At 44.6% G+C, this 26,142-nt stretch overlaps 1 protein-coding gene across 1 annotated transcript in view; it reads left to right on the top strand.

The window, feature by feature from the left end:
- Positions 1-26,142, top strand: part of STX18 (syntaxin 18) — a 283,473-nt gene that overhangs the window by 164,436 nt on the left and 92,895 nt on the right. Inside the window, exons 4-5 of the mRNA XM_077477794.1 lie at positions 21,397-21,474; positions 21,572-21,638. Coding sequence (XP_077333920.1) covers positions 21,397-21,474; positions 21,572-21,638 — 145 coding nt within the window. The remainder of the gene's footprint in view (positions 1-21,396; positions 21,475-21,571; positions 21,639-26,142) is intronic.

Here is a 26,142-nt window from a genome sequence, read left to right as displayed (position 1 = left end):
ACAAAGTGGCACATAATTGTGAAGTGGAAGGAAAATAACTGTTTTCAACTTTTTTTTTTTTTTTTTAATTTGTGAAAAGTGTGGTGTGCATTTGTATTCAGCCCCCTCAGTCAATACTTTGTAGAACCACCTTTCACTGAAGTTACAGCTGCAAGTCTTTTTAGTGATGTCTCTACCAGCTTTGCACATCTAGAGTGACATTTTTGCCCATTCTTATTTGCAAAATATCTCAAGCTCTGTCAGATTGGATGGAGAGCGTCTGTGAACAGCAATTTTCAAGTCTTGCCACAGATTCTCAATTGGATTTAAGTCTGGACTGACTGGGCTATTGTAACCCATGAATGTGCTTTGATCTAAACCATTCCATTGTAGCTCTAGCTGTATGCTTAAGCCCCATACACACTATCAGATTTTCTGCTGATTTTTTTCCTTCAGATTTACCAAAACCATGTAGTGCAAGGACCTGCCTGATTGCATACAAATTGAAACTCCTAAGGTTTGACCTCATATTATATGGTTTTGGTAAATCCGAAGGAAAAATTCAGCAGAAAATCTGATAGTGTGTATGGGGCTTTAGGGTTGTTGTCCTGCTGGAAGGGGAACCTCTGCCCCAGTCTCAAGTATTTTGCAGACTCTAAAAGGTTTTCTTCTAAGATTGTTCTGTATTTGGCTCCATCCATCTTCCCGTCATCTCTGACCAGCTTCCTGTCCATGCTAAAGAAAAGAATCCCCACAATATGATGCTGCCACCACCATGGTTCACGGTGGGGATGGTGTATTCAGGGTGATGTGCAGTGTTCGTTTTTCTGCCCACATAGCATTTTGCTTTTAGGCCAAAAGGTTCAATTTTGGACTCATCTGACCAGAACACCTTCTTCCACATGTTTGCTGTGTTCCCCACATGGCTTTCATGCAAAATGCAAATGGGACTTTTTATAGCTTTCTTTCAACAATGGCTTTCTTCTTGCCACTCTTCCATAAAGGCCAAATTTGTGGAGTGCACGACTAATAGTTGTCCTGTGGACAGATTCTCCTGAGCTGTGGCTCTTTGCAGCTCCTCCAGAGTTACCATGGGCCTCTTGGCTGCTTCTCTGATTAATACTCTCCTTGCCCGGCCTGTCAGTTTAGGTGGATGGCCATGTCTTGGTAGGTTTGCAGTTGTGCCATACTCTTTATATTTTCGGATGATGGTTTGAACAATGCTACATGAGATGTTCAAAGCTTGGGATATATATATATATTTTTTATAACCTAACCCTGCTTTAAACTTCTCCACAATGTTATCTTATCTTATGACCTGTCTGGTGTGTTCATTGGCCTTCATGATGCTGTTTGTTCACTAAGGTTCTCTAACAAACCTTCACAGGGCTTCACAGAACAGCTGTATTTATACTGAGAGTAAATTACACACAGTTGGACTCTATTTACTAATTCGGTGGCTTCTTAAGGCAATTGGTTCCACTAGATGTTAGGGGTATCAGAGTAAAGTGGGTTGAATACAAGTGCACACCACGCTTTTCAGATATTTGTAAAAAAAATTTAAAAGCATTTATCATTTTCCTTCCACTTCATAATTATGCGTCACTTTGTGTTGGTCTATCACATAACATCCCAATAAAATACTTTTACATTTTTGGTTGTAACATGACAAAATGTGGAAAATTGAATAGGAATACTTTTTCAAGGCACTGTGTGTGTATGTAAAATGGAAATTCTCTCGCAGGTTTTTTTTAGCAGCTGAGAAAGATATTGGACAATAAGTTTGTTCGAATTTTGATTACAATTCTTTTTATTAAAATCAAAACATGATTTACAAATTCACGAAAGTTTTAAAAAAAAGCTCTGGCATTGACATGAGAGAGACGTAACCCATCAACTGATGAACACATTTTACATGGAACTCGTCGCTAGCAACATGGTGTTCCACATGATACTCCTACGCGTTTTGACCCTTCTGTTTATGGTCTTCTTCAAGGGGATTATTGTCTATGCAAAAAGGAGAAAATACAAATTACATTTTGCATGGTTAAACATTATACATTGCATCTCATATATATGATGGTGAATATTTACCATTCAAGGATGGGAAAGGAGGATAGACATGTCCTGCATCCAGAAATAGTTTTAAAATGTATTTTTTTGTGATCCTGCCCTCATGCGCTGACTCTACATTCCCCAGGGTGGGCCCCACTTCCAAAAAACTTGAGGCCACTCTCTTGGACTTCCCAGTCCAAAAGAGTGCAGTAATCCAGCAGGGAACGCCTGCACTTTTGCTCTGTCCAGGAGCTTCCTGTTAGACCCCTTTCACACTGGGGCGTTTTTCAGGCGCTTTAGGGTTAAAAAAAAGCACCTGTAAAGCGCTTGAAAGAAGTCTCATCTGCAATCCCAATGTGAAAACCCAAGTGCTTTCACACTGAGATCCCTTTCACACTGGGGCGTTTTTCAGGCTTATTAGCTTTAAAAAAAAAAGTGCCTGAAAGAAGCCGCAACTGCAATTCCAATGTGAAAGCCCGAGTGCTTTCACACCGAAGCGCTGCCTGGGCGGGGCGTCAAAAAAGTCCTGCAAGCAGCTTCTTTGCAGCAATTTTGGAGCGGTGAATACACCACTCCTAAAGCACTCCTTCCCATTGAAATCAATGGGAAGTACCTGCAAAACGCCTGAAAAGCACCTGCAAAGTGATTTTGGCAGCGGCGCTTTGTGGGCACTTTTAACCCTTTATTTGGCTACTTGCAGGGGTTAAAAACACCCCACTAGTGCTCGAAAAACACTGGTAAAGTGCCGCTAGTTTAACCACTTGTGGACCGCCGTATTGCCAATGTACGTCAACACAATGGCACGGGCAGGCACAATCACGTAAATGTACGTGATTGCCTTCTAGCGGGTGGGGGGTCCGATCGGACCCCCTCCCGCTAGATACGGCGGTCCCTTTCGGTGCCGGAGCGATCGGCGATGAGGAGATGGCCGCTGGTTTCCGCCCATCGCCTCTCGATCGCTCCTGGCCAGTGACGAACTTCCTCCCCTGTGAAAATGTAAACACAGGAGGAGGAAGTGATGTCACACTCCTCGTGGCGGTCTTTTTGAACCGGACAGCGAGGAGTGAAGACGCAAGTAAGTGCACCAACAGTCCACTGACACATAGGTACACACAGGCACACATTTCACCCCAGTCACCCCCCGATCACCCCCCCGATCGGCCCCCCGCCCCCCCCCAGTCACAGTGTCACTAATGCAGTGTTCATTTATTTATTGATCACTACATTTAGTGTCAGTTGTGACTGTAAAAAGTGTCAGGGCAGCTAGTGTTAGGCCCCTTTAGGTCCAGGGTAGCCCCCTACCCCCCCTAATAAAGGTTTAACCCCTTGATTGCCCTCCCAGTTAACCCTTTCACCCTCTTTTACCAGTGTCACTAAGCGATCGTTTTTCTGATCGCTGCAATAGTGTCACTGGTCCCGCTAGGAAGCTAGTTTTTTTTTTAGGTTCAACGCCAGGTTTTTATACCGTTAGGTACCCCGATATATAACATAATAAAGGTTTTAACCCTTTGATTGCCCCTAGAGTTAACCCTTTCACCAGCGATCGCTGCATAAGTGTCACTGGTGACGCTGGTTAGCCAGTTAGTTATTTAGTTATTTAGGTTCCCCGTCAGCTTTTTATAAAGCTTCAGGTACCCCCATATAAATACCCAATAAAGGTTTTAACCCCTGATCACCCGGCGGGTGATATAAATTTGGTTTTAGGGTCAGAAAGGGTCTGCGTCGCCCCAGGCAGTGCTAGGTTAGTGCCAGCACCGCTAACACACACGCGCAAAGCATACACCTCCCTTAGTGGTATAGTATCCGAACAGATCAATATCTGATCTGATCAGATCTATACTAGCGTGCCCAGCAATTTAGGGTTCTAAAAAAACGCATTGTTAGCGGGATCAGCCCAGATACCTGCTAGCACCTGCGTTTTGCCCCTCTGCCCAGCCCAGCCCAGCCCAGCCCAGCCCACCCAAGTGCAGTATCGATCGATCACTGTCACTTACAAAACACAACACACATAACTGCAGCGTTCGCAGAGTCAGGCCTGATCCCTGCGATCGCTAACAGTTTTTTTTGGTAGCGTTTTATACAGTCGCTGACAGGCTAGGTGCTTTTTTACCTGTGAGTCTCACTACTGTACCCCTAAATTTAGAGCCCAAAATGGCAAAGCGAAGGTACACTAGTGAAGAGGCCTACACGTTTCTGAGCATGACAGATAGTGAAGAGGAAGACACTGATCTGTCAGATTCAGGCTCAGAATACGAACCTGTAGAGGACAGCGCCTCCATGTCAGATAGCTCTGACGACGAAGAAGAGGTCCCTGCTATTGTCAGGCGTACCCGACCCCGATTTTCTGATGTTGTTGAGGTGCAGGAACCGCAAGTCCCTCGTATGGAGTATAGAGCCAGTACTAGCGCCGCTCATCCTTTTGGTGAACTGGCAAGCACCAGCGGCCTAGTACACCCTGGACGTACATCCAGCACTGCAGTATCACGTGGTGACGTGGCGAGTCCCATAAGTGCAGTTCAAGCTGGCGAGGTGGCAAGCACAAGTAGTGTCCCGCTGCCACCAAGAAGAAGACAAAGACAGGCCCGTCGTACCCATAGTGCCCTTCCTGCAGAATTCGCCAATCCTGATTGGGTGCCCACCACTTCTGCAGAACCCGTACTTCCCCCATTCACTGCCCAACCCGGTATTCAGGTGGATACAGATGATTTTACGCCACTCGATTTTTATTCTCTGTATCTCACGGAAGATCTCTATAGATCTATTGTGGACCAAACCAATTTATATGCTGGTCAACGCATCGCCGCTAATCCCCAGTTGCCGTCTCTTGCCAGAGATTGGAAACCAGTTACGGTTTCCGAATTTAAGACGTTTTTGGGCCTTTCCCTCAACATGGGCACACACAAATTTATGCGGATGCGGGCTTATTGGTCCACGCATCCGGCTGACCACATGCCCGTGTTCTCTAACTCCATGTCCAGGAAACGATACGAGCAGATCTTGCGGTTCTTGCACTTCAGTGACAATGAACTTTGTCGTCCACGTGGAGACCCTGAATACGATCGGCTCTACAAAATTCGGCCCCTCATAAACCACTTCAACCAACGTTTTGCAGACTTGTTTACTCCCCAAAAAGTTGTCTGCGTTGATGAGTCCCTGGTTAAGTTTACTGGTCGCTTGTCATTCAAACAGTACATTCCCAACAAGCGTACCAGGTACGGGGTCAAGCTCTATAAGTGCTGTGACAGGGCCACAGGCTATGCATGGAGCTTTATGGTTTATGAGGGTAAAGATAGTTACGTAGAGCCGGAGAACTGCCCTGATTACATAGGAAGCGCTGGCAAGATAGTGTGGAAATTGGTGTCACCCTTATTCGGAAAGGGGTACCACTTGTACGTGGACAACTATTACACCAGCGTGCCACTGTTTAGTCATTTATTTGATAATCAGATTGGAGCATGTGGCACCGTGCGACCTAATCGCCGGGGCTTTCCCCAGCGGCTTGTAGAGTCCCGTCTTAGGCTGGGGGAGAGAGCCTGCTATCGGTGTAATAATTTGCTCGCTATGAAGTGGAGGGATAATAAGAATGTTTTCGTTCTTACCTCCCTTCATGCAGACACGACGGTCCAAATTTCTACGGCGACTGGTATTGTGGAGAAACCCCTCTGTGTCCACGAATATAACAAAAATATGGGAGGGGTGGACCTCAATGACCAGATGTTGGCGCCGTATCTAACTTCCCGTAAGACCAGACGCTGGTACAAAAAAGTGTCTGCTTACTTATTTCAATTGGCTTTGCTGAATGCTTTTGTGCTATACAAAACTTCAGGCGGAACATTAACCTTTCTTTTCTTCCAAAGAGAGGTTGTCACAGAGCTTCTGTTTCCAGACGGTTCTGTACCTCACCATTCCCAACCAAATGCAGTAAGCCGGCTGCATGAGAGGCATTTTTCTTATGTCCTCCCGAGTACCCCTACCCAACGAGCCCCCCAAAAAAGATGTCGTGTCTGTAGCAAGCGCGGATATAGGCGTGACACCCGTTCTTATTGTCCACGCTGTCCTGGCAATCCTGGTCTTTGTCAGGGTGAGTGTTTTGAACGCTACCACACACTAGTGAAGTATTAGCGTAGGGTACAGCATTTCACAGGCTAGGCACACTTACACAGGGTCTCCCAAGATGCCATCGCATTTTGAGAGACCCGAACCGTTACAGTTACAGTTTACAGTTCAAAAAAAAGTGTATAAAAAAAAAAAAAAAAAAAAAAGTAAAATAAAAAAACCAAAAAAAATATAAAATATAAAAACCAAAAATAGTTGTCGTTTTATTGTTCTCTCTCTCTCTCTCTCTCTCTCTCTCTCTCTCTTCTCTCAAATTTTTTATACTTTACTGTTTACTGTGTTATTGTTAACCATTTTTCATGTTTTCAGGTACGCCATTCAGCTGCAGCGTGGATTTATTTATCTTGACAGCAACAGCGTTTGCTCCCACGATACATAAAGCCGCGACTCCAGTGCTGTAGGAGGTGATTTCACCACCACAGTTAAAAAAGAGCATATATGCCGAAGCATGGGGGCATAAGGGGTGGAGGAGCGATTTTGCTCCTAATGCCGCGTACATACGGTCAAAATTCCGACGGAGGGCTTGCCCGTGGAAAAGTTTGAACGTATGTACGCAGCATAACTTTTTGCGGGAGGATGCCCCCATGCTTCGGCATATATATATTTTAGGCACAGGTTGTGTTAAAAAATGTTTTTTTTTTTACTGTTTTTTTTGGCAATTGCTTTGCAGGTATGGTATGGTAAGGTTTTACTGGGATGTTACTTTGTTTTAACGTTAACCATAATTTGCTTAGCAGGTACGCCATTCAGCTGCAGCGCGGATTTATTTATCTTGACAGCAACAGCGTTTGCTCCCACGATACATAAAGCCGTGACTCCAGTGCTGTAGGCGGTGATTTCACCACCACAGTTAAAAAAGAGCATATATGCCGAAGCATGGGGGCATAAGGGGTGGAGGAGTGATTTTGCTCCTAATGCCGCGTACATACGGTCAAAATTCCGACAGGGGGCTTGCCCATGGAAAAGTTTGAACGTATGTACGCGGCATAACTTTTTTGCGGGAGGATGCCCCCATGCTTCGGCATATATAAATGGTGCATGTATGTCCATCATTAGAAGTGGGTGGATGAAGGGAGGTATCTAATGGTGGGCATACCCACCGATCAATCTCTTTTTTTTCGTTCAGACAACATGACTCTCAGTAAATAGCTTGGGGTGTCTACTTTCCAAAATGGGGTAATTTGGGGGGGTTTTGTGCTATTTTGGCATTTTATGGCCTTTGCACCCTTAGAAATCCTGAAGGTGGTGATTGGTTTTCGGGGTGCCGTACGCGACTAGACTCCCAAAAAGTCCCACACATGTGGTATCCCCATACTCGGGAGAAGTAGCTGAATATATTTTGGGGTGCAATTCCACATATAACCATGGCATGTGTGAGCAATATATCATTTAGTGACAACTTTTTGTACATTTTTTTTTTTTTTTTTTTTTAGTCATTATTCAATCCCTTAGGACAAAAAAAATAAATATTCAATGGGCTCAACATACCCATCAGCAGTTTCCTTGGGGTGTCTACTTTCCAAAATGGGGTCATTTGGGGGGGTTTTGTGCCATCTTGGCATTTTATGGCCGTCAAAACTGTGATAGGTAGTGATAGGTAGTGAGGAGTAAAATAAAAAAATTATGCCCTTAGAAATCCTGATGGCGGTGCTTGGATTTCGGGGTCCCGTACGCGGCTAGGCTCCCAAAAAGTCCCACACATGTGGTATCCCTGTACTCAGGAGAAGCAGCAGAATGTATTTTGGGGTGTCATTTCACATATGCCCATAGCATGTGTGAGCAATATATCATTTAGTGACAACTTTGTGCAAAAAAAAAAAAAAGTTTGTAATATTCCCGCAACTTGTGGCAAAATATAAAATATTCCATGGACTCAACATGCCTCTCAGTAAATAGCTTGGGGTGTCTACTTTCCAAAATGGGGTCATTTTGGGGGGTTTTGTGCTATTTTGGCTTTTTATGGCCTTCGAAACTGTGATAGGTAGTGAGGGGTGAAATCAAAAATTTGCACCCTTAGAAATCCTGAAGGTGGTGATTGGTTTCGGGATGCCGTGCGCGACTATACTCCCAAAAAGTCCCACACATGTGGTATCCCCGTACTCGGGAGAAGTAGCGGAATATATTTTGGGGTGCAATTCCACATATAACCATGGCATGTGTGAGCAATATATCATTTAGTGACAACTTTTTGTACATTTTTTTTTTTTTTTTTTTTTTTAGTCATTATTCAATCCCTTAGGACAAAAAAAATAAATATTCAATGGGCTCAACATACCCATCAGCAGTTTCCTTGGGGTGTCTACTTTCCAAAATGGGGTCATTTGGGGGGGTTTTGTGCCATCTTGGCATTTTATGGCCGTCAAAACTGTGATAGGTAGTGATAGGTAGTGAGGAGTAAAATAAAAAAATTATGCCCTTAGAAATCCTGAAGGCGGTGCTTGGATTTCGGGGTCCCGTACGCGGCTAGGCTCCCAAAAAGTCCCACACATGTGGTATCCCTGTACTCAGGAGAAGCAGCAGAATGTATTTTGGGGTGTCATTTCACATATGCCCATAGCATGTGTGAGCAATATATCATTTAGTGACAACTTTGTGCAAAAAAAAAAAAGTTTGTAATATTCCCGCAACTTGTGGCAAAATATAAAATATTCCATGGACTCAACATGCCTCTCAGTAAATAGCTTGGGGTGTCTACTTTCCAAAATGGGGTCATTTTGGGGGGTTTTGTGCTATTTTGGCTTTTTATGGCCTTCGAAACTGTGATAGGTAGTGAGGGGTGAAATCAAAAATTTGCACCCTTAGAAATCCTGAAGGTGGTGATTGGTTTTCGGGATGCCGTGCGCGACTATACTCCCAAAAAGTCCCACACATGTGGTATCCCCGTACTCGGGAGAAGTAGCGGAATATATTTTGGGGTGCAATTCCACATATAACCATGGCATGTGTGAGCAATATATCATTTAGTGACAACTTTTTGTACATTTTTTTTTTTTTTTTTTTTTAGTCATTATTCAATCCCTTAGGACAAAAAAAATAAATATTCAATGGGCTCAACATACCCATCAGCAGTTTCCTTGGGGTGTCTACTTTCCAAAATGGGGTCATTTGGGGGGGTTTTGTGCCATCTTGGCATTTTATGGCCGTCAAAACTGTGATAGGTAGTGATAGGTAGTGAGGAGTAAAATAAAAAAATTATGCCCTTAGAAATCCTGAAGGCGGTGCTTGGATTTCGGGGTCCCGTACGCGGCTAGGCTCCCAAAAAGTCCCACACATGTGGTATCCCTGTACTCAGGAGAAGCAGCAGAATGTATTTTGGGGTGTCATTTCACATATGCCCATAGCATGTGTGAGCAATATATCATTTAGTGACAACTTTGTACAAAAAAAAAAAAGTTTGTAATATTCCCGCAACTTGTGGCAAAATATAAAATATTCCATGGACTCAACATGCCTCTCAGTAAATAGCTTGGGGTGTCTACTTTCCAAAATGGGGTCATTTTGGGGGGTTTTGTGCTATTTTGGCTTTTTATGGCCTTCGAAACTGTGATAGGTAGTGAGGGGTGAAATCAAAAATTTGCACCCTTAGAAATCCTGAAGGTGGTGATTGGTTTTCGGGATGCCGTGCGCGACTAGACTCCCAAAAAGTCCCACACATGTGGTATCCCCGTACTCGGGAGAAGTAGCGGAATATATTTTGGGGTGCAATTCCACATATAACCATGGCATGTGTGAGCAATATATCATTTAGTGCCAACTTTTTGTACATTTTTTTTTTTTTTTTTTTTTTTAGTCATTATTCAATCCCTTAGGACAAAAAAAATAAATATTCAATGGGCTCAACATACCCATCAGCAGTTTCCTTGGGGTGTCTACTTTCCAAAATAGGGTCATTTGGGGGGGGTTTGTACTGCCCTGCCATTTTAGCACCTCAAGAAATGAGATCGGCAGTCATAAATTAAAAGCTGTGTAAATTCCAGAAAATGTACTCTAGTTTGTAGACGCTATAACTTTTGCGCAAACCAAAAAATATACGCTTATTGACATTTTTTTTACTAAAGACATGTGGCTGAATAAATTTTGCCCTCAATGTATGACTAAAATTTAGTTTATTCGATTTTTCTTATAACAAAAAGAAGAAAATATCATTTTTTTTCAAAATTTTCGCTCTTTTTCCATTTATATCGCAAAAAATAAAAATCGCAGAGGCAATCAAATACCATCAAAAGAAAGCTCTATTTGTGGGAAGAAAAGGACGCAAATTTCGTTTGGGTGCAATATTGCATGACCGCGCAATTACCAGTTAAAGCAGCGCAGTGCGAAATTGCAAAAACACCTCTGGTCCTTAAGGTATTTATTGGTCCGGAGCTGAAGTGGTTAAGCGGCGCTTTACAAATGTTTTTCGGGCACTGGCAGTGTGAAAGGGCTCTTAAAGCACTTGAGCTTTCACATTGGGATTGCAGATGAGGCTTCTTTCAGGCGCTATACAGGTGCTTTTTTTTTTTTAACACTAAAGTGCCTGAAAAAACGCCCCAGTGTGAAAGGGGTCTAATAAAGACCAGTCACTGTTGCTTTCTTCACTTGTGCAGGGGGACTGGTCTTGTCTCTGCCCCCTCCTGTCTTTTTTTGCAGGAAGTTTGTTGTGGGTGGAGCCTGCTGGACCCCTCCCACAGCTCTGCTCTTTGTACAGGCTATGTGCAGCACAGCGATTATATCTCCACTACTTTTGCTTGTATGCAGCCAGAAACACTGCACCTTGATGCAAACTGTCTACATCCAGGGCCGGTCTGCGTCAATGGGCTGTTACATGCCAAAGAGCAGAGGCGTCGCCCATTAAATTGTACAGGGTGCACTGCTGGCTGTTTTTGTTCATGTACGCTAAGTGCATGGGGATAGTTTCACTGCCATCAAGAATTGCAGATTTATGCTGGCGGACGCCTGTATGAATGAACCCATAACCCAATATCCTGCATTTTAAATAGCTTCAATTTGTTCCTTAATGAATGGTCTTTGCTGTAGAACCTTCCTAACCATCAGCCATTAGTCAGTGCACCTGCCTTCCTATTCTACTACTTCTGGATTTATGAGAACAATATTTCATTGAGCAGGGAAGGGTTATCTGGGTAGCAGGGTTGCCTGGTAATAGAAGGTCATCTGAAGCAATTTTGGTTGCAGTTTTCTGAATGATTTTCCGTAACAATGTCATTAAGTCACCTGCACTTAGTGTACCATTTCCTGTGCTGGTCTCTGTATTCCGTTCATGTAGCTGTGCAGTAATGAGAAACCATTTTATTGATGAACTCGGCCTGTTCTTCATTCACACACATTTACTACCATTCCACATTCACGTAATAGGTTTGGGAGATGTTAGTGGAAAGCCTGATTTCACATTGTTTCCATGAATGGATAACATGCACAATATGCAATCAGTACAACTTGAGATAGATACTGTATATACAGTGCATGTCCATGTTAAAGAATACATTTCTATTTCCTGAGCAGGGATTTATTAAAATAAGATACAAAAATCCTTTAAAAAAGTTTTTCTTTTAGGTAGACAAATTAGTGATAGTTCAAATTAACCATTATACATGGATATGGCTAAGTTTAGCCTGGGCATCTAGGTGTTGGTGACACCAGTCACCTGAGGGTTAAACAATCTGCATACACAAAGCTCTTTGCTTTCAGAATTGTGTCTGTGGATATACAGTCTTATTTGGCTTTACCAAAACCCTGTCGTGTACAAGCCTGCCTAAATCCTAGTACATATGGGCCCGCATGTCGGGCAGCATAGACCGGTTCATTACAAACCAACCAACCTTTGGCCTGTGTACGGCAGCCGGTCCGACCGAGACTTCTGTCGAAGGAGCATGATAGAAAAAGGCCTGCCGACCAGCTCCCAATCAGTGCTCTCAACCAGTGGCTGAAGTATTCTGGTGGGGGATCTGTCCTCTTGTCAGAACAAAATAGCAAAGCAGGGCAGATCTCTGTACTAACATTGCATAGTTAATACAGTGGCTCTGACCTGAGCTGTCTGTTATTTTTTTCATTCAGCCCGCTGGGTTGAACGAAAAAAAATCTAGTAGTGTGTACCCTACCCTACCTTGCTTAAGCAATCAGTTGAGTCTGTAACTATTTATCAACTTGGTCTGTAACTCAGAATGTAGCATGCATGCTTCAGTCACACAGAAGCTGATGGAAGAAAAGTATGCTAGAGTACACCCCTCACATTTTTTCATGTGACAACACTGAAGAAATGACACTTTGCTACAGTGTAAAGTAGTGAGTGTACAGCTTGTATAACAATGTACATTTGATGTCCCCTCAAAATAACTCAACACACAGCCATTAATGTCTAAGCCGTTGGCAACAAGTGAGTACACCCCTAAGTCAAAATGTCCAAATTGGCCTCAATTAGCCCCCCCCCCCCCCCCGGTGTCATGTGACTCGTTAGTGTTACAAAGTCTAAGGTGTGAATGGGGAGCAGGTGTGTTAAATTTGGTGTTATCGATCTCACTCTCTCATACTGGTCACTGGAAGTTTAGCATGGCAAAGAAATCTCTGAGGATCTGAAAAAAAGAATTTTTTCTCTACATAAAGATGGCCTGCTGAGCTGCAGCATGGTGGCCAAGACCATACAGTGGTTAACCAGGGCAGGTTCCACTCAGGACAGACCTTGCCATGGTCGACCAAAGGAGTTAAGAGCATGTGCACCACGTCATATCCAGAGGTTGTCTTTGGGTAATAGACATATGAGTGCTGCCAGCATTGCTGCAGAGGTTGAAGGGGCGCGCGGGGGGGTGGTCAGCCTGTCAGTGCTTAGAACATACGCCACACACTGCACCAAATTGGTCTGCATGGCTTTCATCCCAGAAGGAAGCCCCTTCTAAAGATGATGCACAAGAAAGCCCGCAAACAGTTTGCAGAAGACAAGCAGACTAAGGACATGGATTACTGGAACCAGTGGTCTGATCTGATGAGACGAGGATAAACTTATTTGGTTCAAATGGTATCAAGCGTGGGGCGGCAACCAGGTAGGTGTACAAAGTGTGTCTTGCCTACAGTCAAGCATTGTGGTGGGAGTGTCATGGTCTGGGGCTGTATGAGTGCTACCAGCACTGGGGAGCTACAGTTCATTGAGGGAACCATGAATGCCAACATGTACTGGGGCATACTAAAGCAGAGCATGATCCCCCCTCCTTTCGAAGACTGGGCCGCAGGGCAGTATTCCAACATAACAACCCCAAACACACCTCCAAGATGACCACTGCCTTGCTAAAGAAGCTGAGTGTAAAGGTGACGGACTGGCCAAGCATGTCTCCAGACCTAAACCCTATTGAGCATCTGTGGGATATCCTCAAACTGAAGAGGGAGGAGCGCAAGGTCTCAAACATCCACCAGCTCTGTGATGTCATCATGGAGGAGTGGAAGAGGACTCCAGTGGCAACCTATGAAGCTCTGGGGAACACCATGCCCAAGAGGGATAAGGCAGTGCTGGAAAATAATGGTGGCCACACAAAATATTGACACTTTGGGCCCATTTGGACATTTTTACTTAGGGGTGTACTCACCTTTGTTGCCAGCGGTTTAGGCATTAATGGCTGTGTGTTGTTTTTTTGAGGGGACAGAAAATTTTCACTGTTATACAAGCTGTACACTCACTACTTTACATTGTAGCAAAGTGTCATTTCTTCAGTGTTGTCACATGAAGATATAAAATATTTACAAAAATTTGAGATTTTGTGAGATGCTTTATAAGTAAGTGAGTGTTTTACTACCCTGTTGTGCCCTGGATAGCGAATAGTGTTCCTGGCACTGGTGATGTCACATTAGCACAGTGGCGGGCAGCACAGTCAGAGCTGCTGTTAGAAATTGTGGGGCCCCATACAGCTTACCCGACAGGATCCACCCCCGGCTGGAAGTAGGTGAGGACATAAATGTATCAGTCCCTTTCTTTACTGCCACAGTTGGAAAGATGAATGAATTGGAAGGGCTCTAAAGCTTTTTGCTCATTCACAAGTTGAAACATAGTTAACAGTTTAATATGCCTCAGTGATGAATAGACAAAGAAGTGATTGGTAACAATCGCTTACTGTGTTCAATCAGAAATGAAGGGGCCAATAAATTATCCCTGTATGCCTGCAGCAGCTGCCGAGAGGAGAGGAGGGAAGCTGGCAGCGCGACGGGGGGAAGGAGCACACAGTGGGGCCCGGACAGCAGATAGGAGAGAGAACCACTCCTCTGCAGTGCAGCCAGAGGGAGGAGCTGGCAGTGTTGCAAGGGAAGGCAGAAGAGGATTGGTGCCTGCAATAAGACAGTACAGCTCGGCCCCCCTTTTGAACTTATGGGGCCTGAGCCTAGTACAGGAGGGCAGGCTGTACTGCATTATCAGCGGCCCTGAGCACAGTGGCTAAGTAGTTAACACTTCCACCTAGCAGAACTAGGGTCAACTTTTCGAATTCCAACCACGGCATTCGCTACCTGTCTGGACTTTGCATGTTCTCCCTGTGCCTGCATGGATTTCCTTCAGGTACTTCCACACTGCAAAGACATGGTGTTATTTGAATGGCGAGCTTTATTGGATTTCCACCAGACCTATCGTTTGGTGTTGAGGCCAAATAATTAAAATTTTGTCTCATCTGACTATAACACCCTTTTCCCTGTGGCCTCAGAATCTTAACCACTTTCAGACCGGACCATTTTGCTGGTGAATGACCAGAGGTCTTTTTACAATTTGGCACTGCGCTGCTTTAACTGGTAATTGCGCGGTCATGCAATGTTGTACCCAAACAAAATTTGCGTCCTTTTCTTCCCACAAATAGAGCTTTCTTTTGATGGTATTTGATTGCCTCTGTGATTTTTATTTTTTGCGATATAAACGTAAAAAGACCGAAAATTTTGAAAAAAAATGATATTTTCTACTTTTTGTTATTAGAAAAATCCAATAAACTCAATTTTAGTCATACATTTAGGCCAAAATGTATTCAGCCACATGTCTTTGGTAAAAAAAAAGTCAATAATTGTATATTTATTGGTTTGCGCAAAAGTTGTCACATCTACAAACTAAGGTACGTTTTCTGGAATTTACGCAGCTTTTAGTTTACGACTGCCTATCTCATTTCTTGAGGTGCTAAAATGGCAGGGCAGTACAAAACCCCCCCAAATGACCCCATTTTGGAAAGTAGACACCCTAAGGAAATTGATAAGTGGCATGTTGAGCCCATTGAATATTTTATTTTTTTGCCTCAAGCGATTGAATAATGACAAAAAAAATTTTTTTTTTTTTTTTTTACACAAAGTTGTCACTAAATGATATATTGCTCACACATGCTATGGGCATATGTCAAATGACACCCCAAAATAAATTCTGCTGCTTCTCCTGAGTACGGGGATACCACATATGTGGGACTTTTTGGGAGCTTAGCCGCGTACGGGGCCCCGAAAACCAAGCACCGCCTTCAGGCTTTCTAAGGGCGTAAATTTTTGATTTCACTTCTCACTACCTATTACAGTTTTGAAGGCCATAAAATGCCAAGATGGCACAAAACCCCCACAAATGACCCCATTTTAGAAAGTAGACACCCCAAGCTATTTACTGAGAGGCATTTTGAGTCCATGGAATATTTTATATTTTGCCACAAGTTGCGGGAAAATTACAAACTTTAATTTTTTTTTCACAAAGTTGTCACTAAATGATATATTGCTCACACATGCTATGGGCATATGTGAAATGACACCCCAAAAATTTTTTTGCTGCTTCTCCTGAGTACGGGGATACCACATATGTGGGACTTTTTGGGAGCCTAGCCGCGTACGGGGCCCCAAAAACCAAGCACCGCCTTCAGGCTTTCTAAGGGCGTTACAGTTTTGAAGGCCATAAAATGCCAAGATGGCACAAACCCCCCCCCAAATGACCCCATTTTGGAAAGTAGACACCCCTAAATTTAGGGGTACACTAGTGAGACTAGGTAATAAATGGCGGGTGCCCTGAAACTATAAAAAAATAACTAACCAACCAGCGTCACCTGTAACAGTTATATGGTGATCACTGGTGAAAGGTTTAACTAGGGGGCAATCAGGGGGCTTTATGCGGTAGTATATGGGGGTCCCTGGCGCTATAAAAAGCTGCGGCGAACCTTAATACCTACCTGCCTAACTAGCGTCACCTGTGACACTAATACAGCGATCAGAAAAACGATCGCTTATTAGGCTGGGTTCACACTGGAGCGATGCGGGAACGCCACAAATCCGCGGCGGGTTCCCGCATCGCATGCCTCCCGGCGGCAGTTCACACTGCCCTATGCGAACTGCTGGGAGTGTCAGTGAAATGTTAATGACACCCCCAGATCAGTTCGCATATCGCAGTGCGATCTGCGAACTCGGATCGCATGGTGTGAACACCCATGTGATCCGATTCTGCTGCGGGCCAAAAAAAGGGTCCCGTGCGAATTTGCGGCGGGTGCGATGCGAATTCAGCCATACTATCTGTATGGCTGAACTCGAATCGCACAGAGATCAGATGTGATTTGCACTGCAGTGCGGTGCGAATCACATTCGTTCTTATAAACCGCTGCAATGTGAACCCAGCCTTAGTGACACTGGCGACGGGGGGTGATCACGGGGTTAAACCTTTATTGGGGGGGTTAGGGGGGTACATTAGAACTAAAGGGGGCTAACCCTAACTGCCCTAACAGTTATTACAGTCACAAATGACACCAATGCAAAAAAAAAATGACATTGGTGTCACTGTGACTGGGGGGCAGGGGTAATTGGGGGGGTGATCGGGGGGGTGTGAGTGTGCCTGGCATGTTCTACTGTGTAGTGTCGTGTTGGTGCAACTCACCGATCCTCTCTCCTCGGTGTCGGAACGAAAAATACCGACACGGAGGAGAGATTACATCACTTCCTCTCCTGTGTTTACATTACAGGAGAGGAAGTGATGTCACGGAGCATTTTCATTCGTCGGGAGCGATCGCGAGGGGGTGGCCATGAATGAATGGCCGTCCCCTCGTCCGGGATCGCTCCCGAACGAATACTGACCGCCGCAGGCACCGGGCGGGGGCCCGATCGGGCCCCCGACCCGCGGGCAGGCAAGGACGTACATGTAAGCCCTTATGCCTGCCCGTGCCATTCTGTCGACGTACATCGTCGTGCGGCGGTCGGGAAGTGGTTAAAGGTGCATTTATGGAAGTCAGATGAGACTAAAATTGAATTATTTGTCCTCAACACCAAGCGATATGTCAGGTGGAAATCCAATACAGCTTACCATCCAACTAACACCATTCCTAGAGTAGAGCATGGAGGTGGTAATATCCTGTTGTGGGGGTGTTTCTCTGCAGCAGGGACTGGAGCACTGGTGGTGATAAATGGGGAGTACTCGGAATGGTCAGAGGTGGGTAGTGGTCCCCCAGGTTTCTGTGCTGGGACCAGGGGTGGTCTGACAACTCATGGGACCCCATGGGCAATAGGAGATTATGGGGCCTCCAAGCAATCAGAGATTATGGTATACAAAAACACACACAGTATACAATCACCCAGTATACACATACATGTACACACAGTATACACAGACATGTTTATATTGGCTGAGAAGGTACTGGAGAGGTGGAGCAGCTATAATCTCTGGACTTTTAGATGAAAAGGATGTCGGTAAGGGACATTTCAGAGAGAGATGTAAAAAAAAAAAAAGTTTTTTACATACTGTCCCTGGTTTTACTAAGGTTGGCAACCCTGAGGGGGCCCCCGAGTGGCCCAATGGTCATTCCACCCCTGGCTGGGCGACCTGGAGGATGGGGTAAACGGTTCAATCTCTGTATTTGAGGACGATACTAGCTAAGCAGGGCAATAACTTCTCTGAGGGATGTGGAAACCTTCCAAAAAGATCTGAACAAATTAATGGGGTGGGCAACTACATGGCAAATGTAGAAAAAATGGAAAATAATGCATTTGGTTGGCAAAATTATGAATGCAATCTATACACTGGGGGGGAGAACCTCTGGGGGAATCTAGGATGGAAAAGGACCTGGGGGTCCTAGTAGATGATAGGCTCAGAAATGGCATGCAATGCCAAGCTGCTGCAAGCAACTCAAACAGAATATTGGCATGCATTAAAAAGGGGATTAACTCCAGAGATAAAGTGATAATTCTCCCGCTCTAAAAGACTCTGGTCCGGCCTCACCTGGAGTATGCTGTCCAGTTCTGGGCATCAGTGCTCAGGAAGGATGTACTGGAAATGGAGCGAGTATAAAGAAGGGCAACAAAGCTAATAAAGGGTCTGGAGGATATTAGTTATGAGGAAATGTTGCGAGCACTGAACTTATTCTCTCTGGAAAAGAGCCGCTTGAGGGAGGATATGATTTCAATATACAAATACCATACTGGTGGCCCCACAATAGGGATACATTTTTTCACAGAAGGGAGTTTAACAAGACTTGTGGCCACTCATTAAAATTTGAAGAAAAGAGGGTTCTTTACTGTAAGAGCAGCAAGGATGTGGAATTCCCTTCCACATGCGGTGGTCTCCGCAGGGAGCATCGATAGTTTCAAGAAACTATTAGATAAGCACCTGAATGACCGCAACATACAGGGATATACAATGTAATACTGACATATAATCACACACATAGGTTGGACTTGATGGACTTTTGTCTTTTTTTTACCTCACCTACTATGTAACTATGTAACTTGTCAGGAAAATCTGCTGCCAGAAAGTTGTCAATGAGAAGAAGGTTTACCTTCCAACATGACCCAAATCACACAGCAAAAATTACCACACAGTGGTTGAAGGAGAAAAAGGTGAATGTCCTTGCATGGCCTAGTCAGAGCCCAGACTTAAAGTGGTTGTAAACCCCTGATTGTCACTTTTACCAATAGGTAGTGGAAATATCTCCTAACCATGTGCTGTTTAGGAGATATTTAGCTTGTAGGAGTGCGGATGATGTCATCGGCACATGTGCTATGAAGAAACGGACCTCCATGCGGTTTCTTCAACCGCAAGTGCCCTTACTGACTGCTCCCGCGCGCATGCGTGGGATTGATGTCACGCGGCTCTGGCCAGTCACACAGTCTGAGTCCGCGACCCCGGAAGGAAGAGGGGCGAGGATGGATGTGGTCACCAGCGGGGACATTGCGGGCTTGGTTTTGCAGACAAGTACCACATAACTAGCCCATTATGCTTTTACTTTGCCGGGGGAACAAAGAGAAAGTAAAACACATCAGGGTTTACTTCCTCTTTAAACCCCATTAACAAATCTGTGGAATGACTTGAAGACTGCAGTCCACACAGGATCACCATCTAATTTAACTGAACTTGAGCAGTTCTACAAAGAACAGTGAGAAAATATTGCAAAATCTAGATGTGCAAAGTTGGTAGAGACATCCTCTAACTCACTGATTCTGTTTTTTTTTTAAATTTAATATTCTTTTTCTGACATTGTTGGTGTTATTTCGTTCACTTGGATGTTATAAGTTATTACAGCTGGATAAAACAAAAACTCTGCCTTAACTTCAGGCTGCAAAGCAACAAAATGTGATTATTTTAAAAGGCGGCGGGGGGGTTTGGGGGGTGGTTCTCTTTTATACCCACTGTAGTAGAGCTGCACGATTAATCGTTTAGAATCGTTATTGCAATTTTAAATTTTTTTTCCCCCTGGCGATCTTGACAAAGTATTTCCAGATTCTTTCTTTATGCAGAGAATTTTCTCTCCTATGCTGAAGCCCAACCATCAAAAGAAAAGGGGAAAAAAAACGGGCAGTCTACCAAGAATCACAACTTTCTTTAGCAGTGGAACCTAAGTATAAACATTGTAACAATTTGTCCTTTAGATCAAAGGACTACACTTTGGTGTGTAAATGAGGGAAGTTTAACCAGTTAAACACTAAACCTTTTTCTGACATTTGTTGGTTTCAAGTTAAAATCGTTTTTGTTTTTTGTTTTTGCTAGAAAATTACGTAGACCCCCCAAACATTTTATATATATATATATTTTTTAGTAGAGACCTTAGAGCAGGGGTGCCCAACCAGTGGCCCAGGGGCCACGTGTGGCCCGCAAACTCCTGCTCTGGGATAGAATAGAAAGAATACTGTTATTAAAAGTCAGTTTATTATGAAAATCACAGTGTGTGTGTGTGTGTGTGTGTGTGTGTGTATGTGTGTGTGTGTGTGTGTGTATATATATATGTATATATATATATATATATATATATATATATATATATGCGCATATCTTTTCTGCAGTGGTCACTGGGCTGCTTTCAGACTAATCCGCAGGTGCAGAGCAGTTTACCTGCAAGTTACCTGAACTGAGCCATAGACTTCTATTATTACCTGCGAGTTTGGTGAGCTTTCTGAAAGTGCACCAAACCTGCAGAATATAATAGAAGTATATTGCAAACTGCAGGAAAGCCAAAGGTACACTGCGTTGCACACGTGGTGCGGGTAAACTGCAGCACATCAGTGTGAAAGCAGCCTTGGACCCCTTTCACATGGTCAGTCCGACAATCCGAATAATTGGACCCTCCATTCACCTCTAAGTCGTGGCAGACATAAACGGACTTGTGTTCTACCTCCAATACGATCCGCCAAAAAAAGTATCGTAGGCTGCATCCAATGCAGAGTAGACACGAAATGCCATCCACCCGCTCCACTCATTGTGGCGCACGACCGCTTACCAAGTCGCTTAATTGGCCTTTGCTCTCAAAAGGTTGGGCACCCCCCCCCTAGAGAATAAAATGGGGGTTGTTGTAATATTTTATGTCACACTGTATTTGCGCAGCAGTCGTTCAAATGCAATTTTTTGGGGAAAAAAATGACACTTGAACGAATAAAAAAAAAAAAAAAAAACAACAAATAAAGTTAGCCCTATTTATTTATTTATTTTTTCCGTATAATGTGAAAGATTTTACGCCGCAGCGAATCGTGATCTTTTTATTCTAAGCAATAAAATCGTGATTCTCATTTTGGCCAGAATCGTGCAGCTCTACACTTTAGTTTTCCATGTATTTGCCAGCGTTGGCATCACCAGTTCAGCACCTGGTATTTTTGTATTTTTCTCTTTCCTCCCCAAAGAGATTTTCTATGGGTATTCCCTGTATTTCCTCACAATTGTGTTTTTTTTTTATTTATTTTTTTTATTGCATTTAGTGTATCGGTTTTGTTCTGTGTTTTACAATATGCACTGTAAATGATTGTGAAGTAATTTCTCTTCTAAACATATTTCATATTTTTTGTTATTTCCCCCCTAATTTATAGCAAATAAGGATACCGTTTCATCTCAAGTGAAAGAACATAGAAATGCCGTCCTGGATTTAATTAGAGACTATTTAAAAAGTAGGTGTTACCAGAGATCAGTCTTGCGGTGGATTATGTATTCGTTGCCGTCTTGGTTATTGGTTTGTTGCTAATGGAATATTTCCTGTCTTTGTAGGAGTGTGTAAGCTATACTCGGAGCAGAGAGCTATCAGAGTTAAACGTGTGGTGGACAAGAAAAGATTGTGAGTATGCATTCAATGAAGCAGTGCAGTCTAATGGGCGGCACAGCCTTGGTCTAAATTGGCTACGGCACTTACTGTCTTCATATTAATGTGGTCATTAATTCACATCAGAATCTTCAGTTGAGGGTTTGTGTTAAATGGACTGCATTATCAAGAAATATATATGTAAAATTTAAAGGAAACGTACTTTTGAAGTGTGGTTTCTTCCTCTCCTGCTGGAATCAGTAATTCCCTGGTTGTTGTGCTGATACGGTGGATTCAGTATTTTTTTTAAAGTGAAACTTTAGTCAGAAATCGAAGTCCTGCTAGATGACTTCAGGCTGGCCCCTTCTGCAGGTATAGCTATGTAAAACATTACAAATATGTGTCCATACTGTTGAAAATCCAGTAATACACTTTCTCACCCTGCTCTGCACATGCTCAGTTGCTCTCTATTTTTAGGAACTGCTGAGTTTTCAGAGGCCGATCTGCTGACAGCCTTAAAGCAAAATTAAACCATCCTATCCTTTTTTTTAGCCAAGGAAGCTGCTTCTGTTTTGATCTGCATGCCATGGTGCTGCACATGTGATCAGTTATGACACCAGCCATTTGATGATTTGACAGTTTGGTTGAGGACATAAGCAAACGTGACAGTTAGCAATCCCAGCATTCCAGAAATGTGAATGTTTTAACCGTTATATTGAAGGGTTTAGTTCCGCCTTATGATTTACTTCTGTTCAGGGACTCTGGACTTCAGCAAAATGGCAGCCTCCAGCAAGAAGAAACCGTAACAATGCTGGAAGCATTTTACGGCACACATTCATTTTGGCAGTATAATTATTAAAACTGATTTCCAAGCCTGTATTAAAACAAATGAAAAGTCAGCAGCTATAAATACTTTAGCTTCTGACTTTTAATATAAGAACACTTGTCCAGGGAGCCTGCGATGTCCGCACCCGAAGCAGACTTGTCCATCGACTTCGGGTGCAGGCATCGGCATCCATACTAAGGGAAACAGGAAGTGAACCCTGTAACTTCACATCCTGTTTCCTACTGTGCATGCACAAGTCGTGCTGCACTTTCTGAATGGTGTCTCCCTGAAGGCAGCGGCCCTTGCACGGAAGTGGGAGCAAGTACCTGTTTTTGACAGGTATCTGCTCAGTCTTTATGTAGCACACGCCTGAGACCTGTGTGCATAGCGCACCCTGGAAAGCTGCAGAGTGTGCATACTGCATCCCTGAACTGTGCACGCTGTACACACCCCTGGTATTTAATGCCTCTTTAAGACCCCTGTTGGTGTGTGTGTGTGTGGCCAAATGTCACTGTTTGTTGCGGCTAAGGGATGTGTGGTTGAGTTCTTGCACCTATTCTCTGAGAGGGAAAAAAGGCCTGTATCTCAATCATCGTCATAATAAAGTGTAATAAGCCTGCAAAACACCACAATTGGCCCCGTCTAACAGTTTACATTAACAACAGAGGGTTTTGTTCGCACACATTTGTAAATACATGCGCAGTGCCCACGTTGAGGGACCTCTGTATATACTGTGGTCCTAACTCTAAATTTCTAGAGCCTCCATAGTGGGAGCACACATAATAATGGATAGATTAAGGGCAAATGTGCCTTGAGGAAGCCCACAAAAAAATTACAGCCATTTTTTATTTTGTACAGGTGGAAGGATTGGGTGCAGGGACGCACGGGTTGCCTTTGCTGCAATTGTGCTCTTGCTGGGTGTCACGTGCATCCCTGTGCCTTTAAGGAGGGATGGGCTACCTCCAGGCACACCTGCCCTTAATTTATCCATTCTTATATGTGTTCCTACTATGGAGGCTATGGAATTTTTAGAGTTGGAACCACAGTATATTCAGAGGTCCCTTTGCGTGGGCACTGTGTCTTACGCATATGTTTGCAAATGCGTGCATACAAAACTCTGTTTTTAACGTAAACTGTTAGACTGGCCAATTTGGTTGTTTTGCAGGCTGGTCTGTAAGTTGGTGGCAAATATTTTGTTTGTTTTGTGATGTGCATTGCCCTTTTATTTGCACCTTGCTGCAAAGGTTATAGATTGGGGTGGTTGCCACATTTTTGTACAATTAGTTATCAGCAGCAGCGGTAACAACTGCTGAATACCACATGCTGTTTATTTTTTGCTGCGACATGTGTACAGCCCTGAGAAGCTCCATGCCCTGGTTCAGGCTGGCAGTTGGGGGACATTAAAACCATGACTTGGCTGCTGGTTTTACTGTGCCCTAGTCGCGTGTGAACAATGCCTAATCCTTCAGCAGAGATTTCATGAACATGTCTAAACAAAGGGCCAGTTTAGTGTCCTTCAGACTTTAGGGGGGCCAGACTGTGACCATTAGGAGTAGAATAGGTCCAAATATCAGTGGGGAAAAAACAATGCCACATAATTTGTTTCATTGCGAGTAATTGTGCTCCAATGTTGGTGTCAGTGGGAGTAAGTTTGCCCCATCGTTGGTGTCAGTGGGAGTAAGTTTGTCCCATCGTTGGTGTCAGTGGGAGTAAGTTTGCCCCATCGTTGATGTCAGTGGGAGTAAGTTTGCCCCATCGTTGGTGTCAGTGGGAGTAAGTTTGCCCCATCGTTGGTGTCAGTGGGAGTAAGTTTGCCCCATCGTTGGTGTCAGTGGGAGTAAGTTTGCCCCATCGTTGGTGTCAGTGGGAGTACGTTTGCCCCATCGGTGGTGTCAGTGGGATTAAGTTTGCCCCATCATTGGTGTCAGTGGGATTAAGTTTGCCCCATCGTTGGTGTCAGTGGGATTAAGTTTGCCCCATCGTTGGTGTCAGTGGGATTAAGCGTGCCCCATGGTTGGTGTCAGTGGGAGTAAGCGTGCCCCATGGTTGGTGTCAGTGGGAGTAAGCGTGCCCCATGGTTGGTGTCAGTGGGAGTAAGCGTGCCCCATGGTTGGTGTCAGTGGGAGTAAGCGTGCCCCATGGTTGGTGTCAGTGGGAGTAAGCGTGCCCCATCGTTGGTGTCAGTGGGAGTAAGCGTGCCCCATCGTTGGTGTCAGTGGGAGTAAGCGTGCCCCATCGTTGGTGTCAGTGGGAGGAAGCGTGCCCCATCGTTGGTGTCAGTGGGAGGAAGCGTGCCCCATCGTTGTTGTCAGTGGGAGGAATTGTGCCCTATCATTGGGGTCACTGGGTGCCATCGTTGGTGTCAGTGGGAGGAATTGTGCCCTATCATTGGGGTCACTGGGTGCCATTGTGGGTGTCAGTGGGAGGAATTGTGCCCTATCATTGGGGTCACTGGGTGCCATTGTGGGTGTCAGTGGGAGGAATTGTGCCCTATCATTGGGGTCACTGGGTGCCATTGTGGGTGTCAGTGGGAGAAATGATGTCCCTTCTTCTGTGTCAGTGGGGGGAAATTATACTCCATTGTTGGTATCGGTGGATGAAACAGTGCCCCAAGGGCTGAATATGAGCAAGCAAAGGGCCACATCTGGCCTTCGGGCCGCAGTTTGGAGACCACTGGCTTAGGCTATCAGATATGTTAAGTACCAATAGAAGCATAAAGCAACATTTGTTTTCCCAGAAAGGTTATTTTCCCTAATCGTCTTTCAGGACAGCCACTATGAGAGATAGACTCCTCCTCTTCCTCTGGAAACACTGCGCCAGCCCATAAATTCTTACTTCCCCTGCCGGACCTCAGTTATTAGTGTTTCCTCCGGCGGGGAGACACTGTGCAAGGAACTAGGCCAATCAGTCGGGGAGGCTGTGGCCATTTTGACGTTAAAGAGCCCGGTGGATAGAAGCAGGGGCTTCGTTTTAAAAAAGCCGGGTTCAAACCGTTCGCAACCAACGTCCGCCTTTTTGGACGGGTCGAACGGTTTACTTACCTTCACCAGGTACTGCCACCCCTTCCGAGTCGAGCGCGGCTTCAGGTCGTGGGGGACTCCTATCGCGTCTACAGGGACGCAGCTGGCAAGCCGTTCGGATGATTTCCCTGTACGGGGGTACAGTCCGCCTCCTTTTTTTCTTGAACCGAGCGGGCCGAACGACGGGCGACGTCGTATCCGGCGGAAAACGAAGGCTTGACCTCGATCGACTTCCGGTTCCGGGTCGTGGAGCTGATAGGAGGGCCGGGCACAAGCTGGAGATGAGTTCAGAACGCGCGCAGGCAGCGTGGAACTCGGTGTTAAGCAGCCACCTGCAGTCATGTCGGAAGCCGAGGCTCAAACGACCGACTCTGTCTCCAGCATTCCTAAGGTAAGAGCGCCCTGGGGAGGGGTTCTCTCTATCTAGGATCCCCCCACCCCAATGTATGGTTCTATCATGGGTGGGGGGCAGACCCCCTGGGTGGCCAGGGGGGAGGGGAGGCTCAGATCCCTTCGTTTTATAAAAAGGGTCTAGTGCACTCCCAGGGTTGTATCCCGAGCTTTTGATTGACTCTGTTTTTTCTGTTTTTTCTTTTTCCTTTCTTTTAGAAAGCTGCGGAAAAAACTAGGTCTACGCATAGCTCTAGAAGGAAGTGTGCCTCCTGTAGGGACATTTTAGGGGAATCTTGGACCA

This window comes from Lithobates pipiens, unplaced genomic scaffold (genome assembly GCF_037356315.1).
Source record: "Lithobates pipiens isolate NorthernLeopardFrog02 unplaced genomic scaffold, aLitPip1_a1.2 Scaffold_13, whole genome shotgun sequence".
Lineage (NCBI taxonomy): Eukaryota > Metazoa > Chordata > Amphibia > Anura > Ranidae > Lithobates > Lithobates pipiens.
The sequence above is the reverse complement of the archived record's forward strand: the minus strand, read 5'-3'. Positions and strand labels throughout refer to the sequence as shown.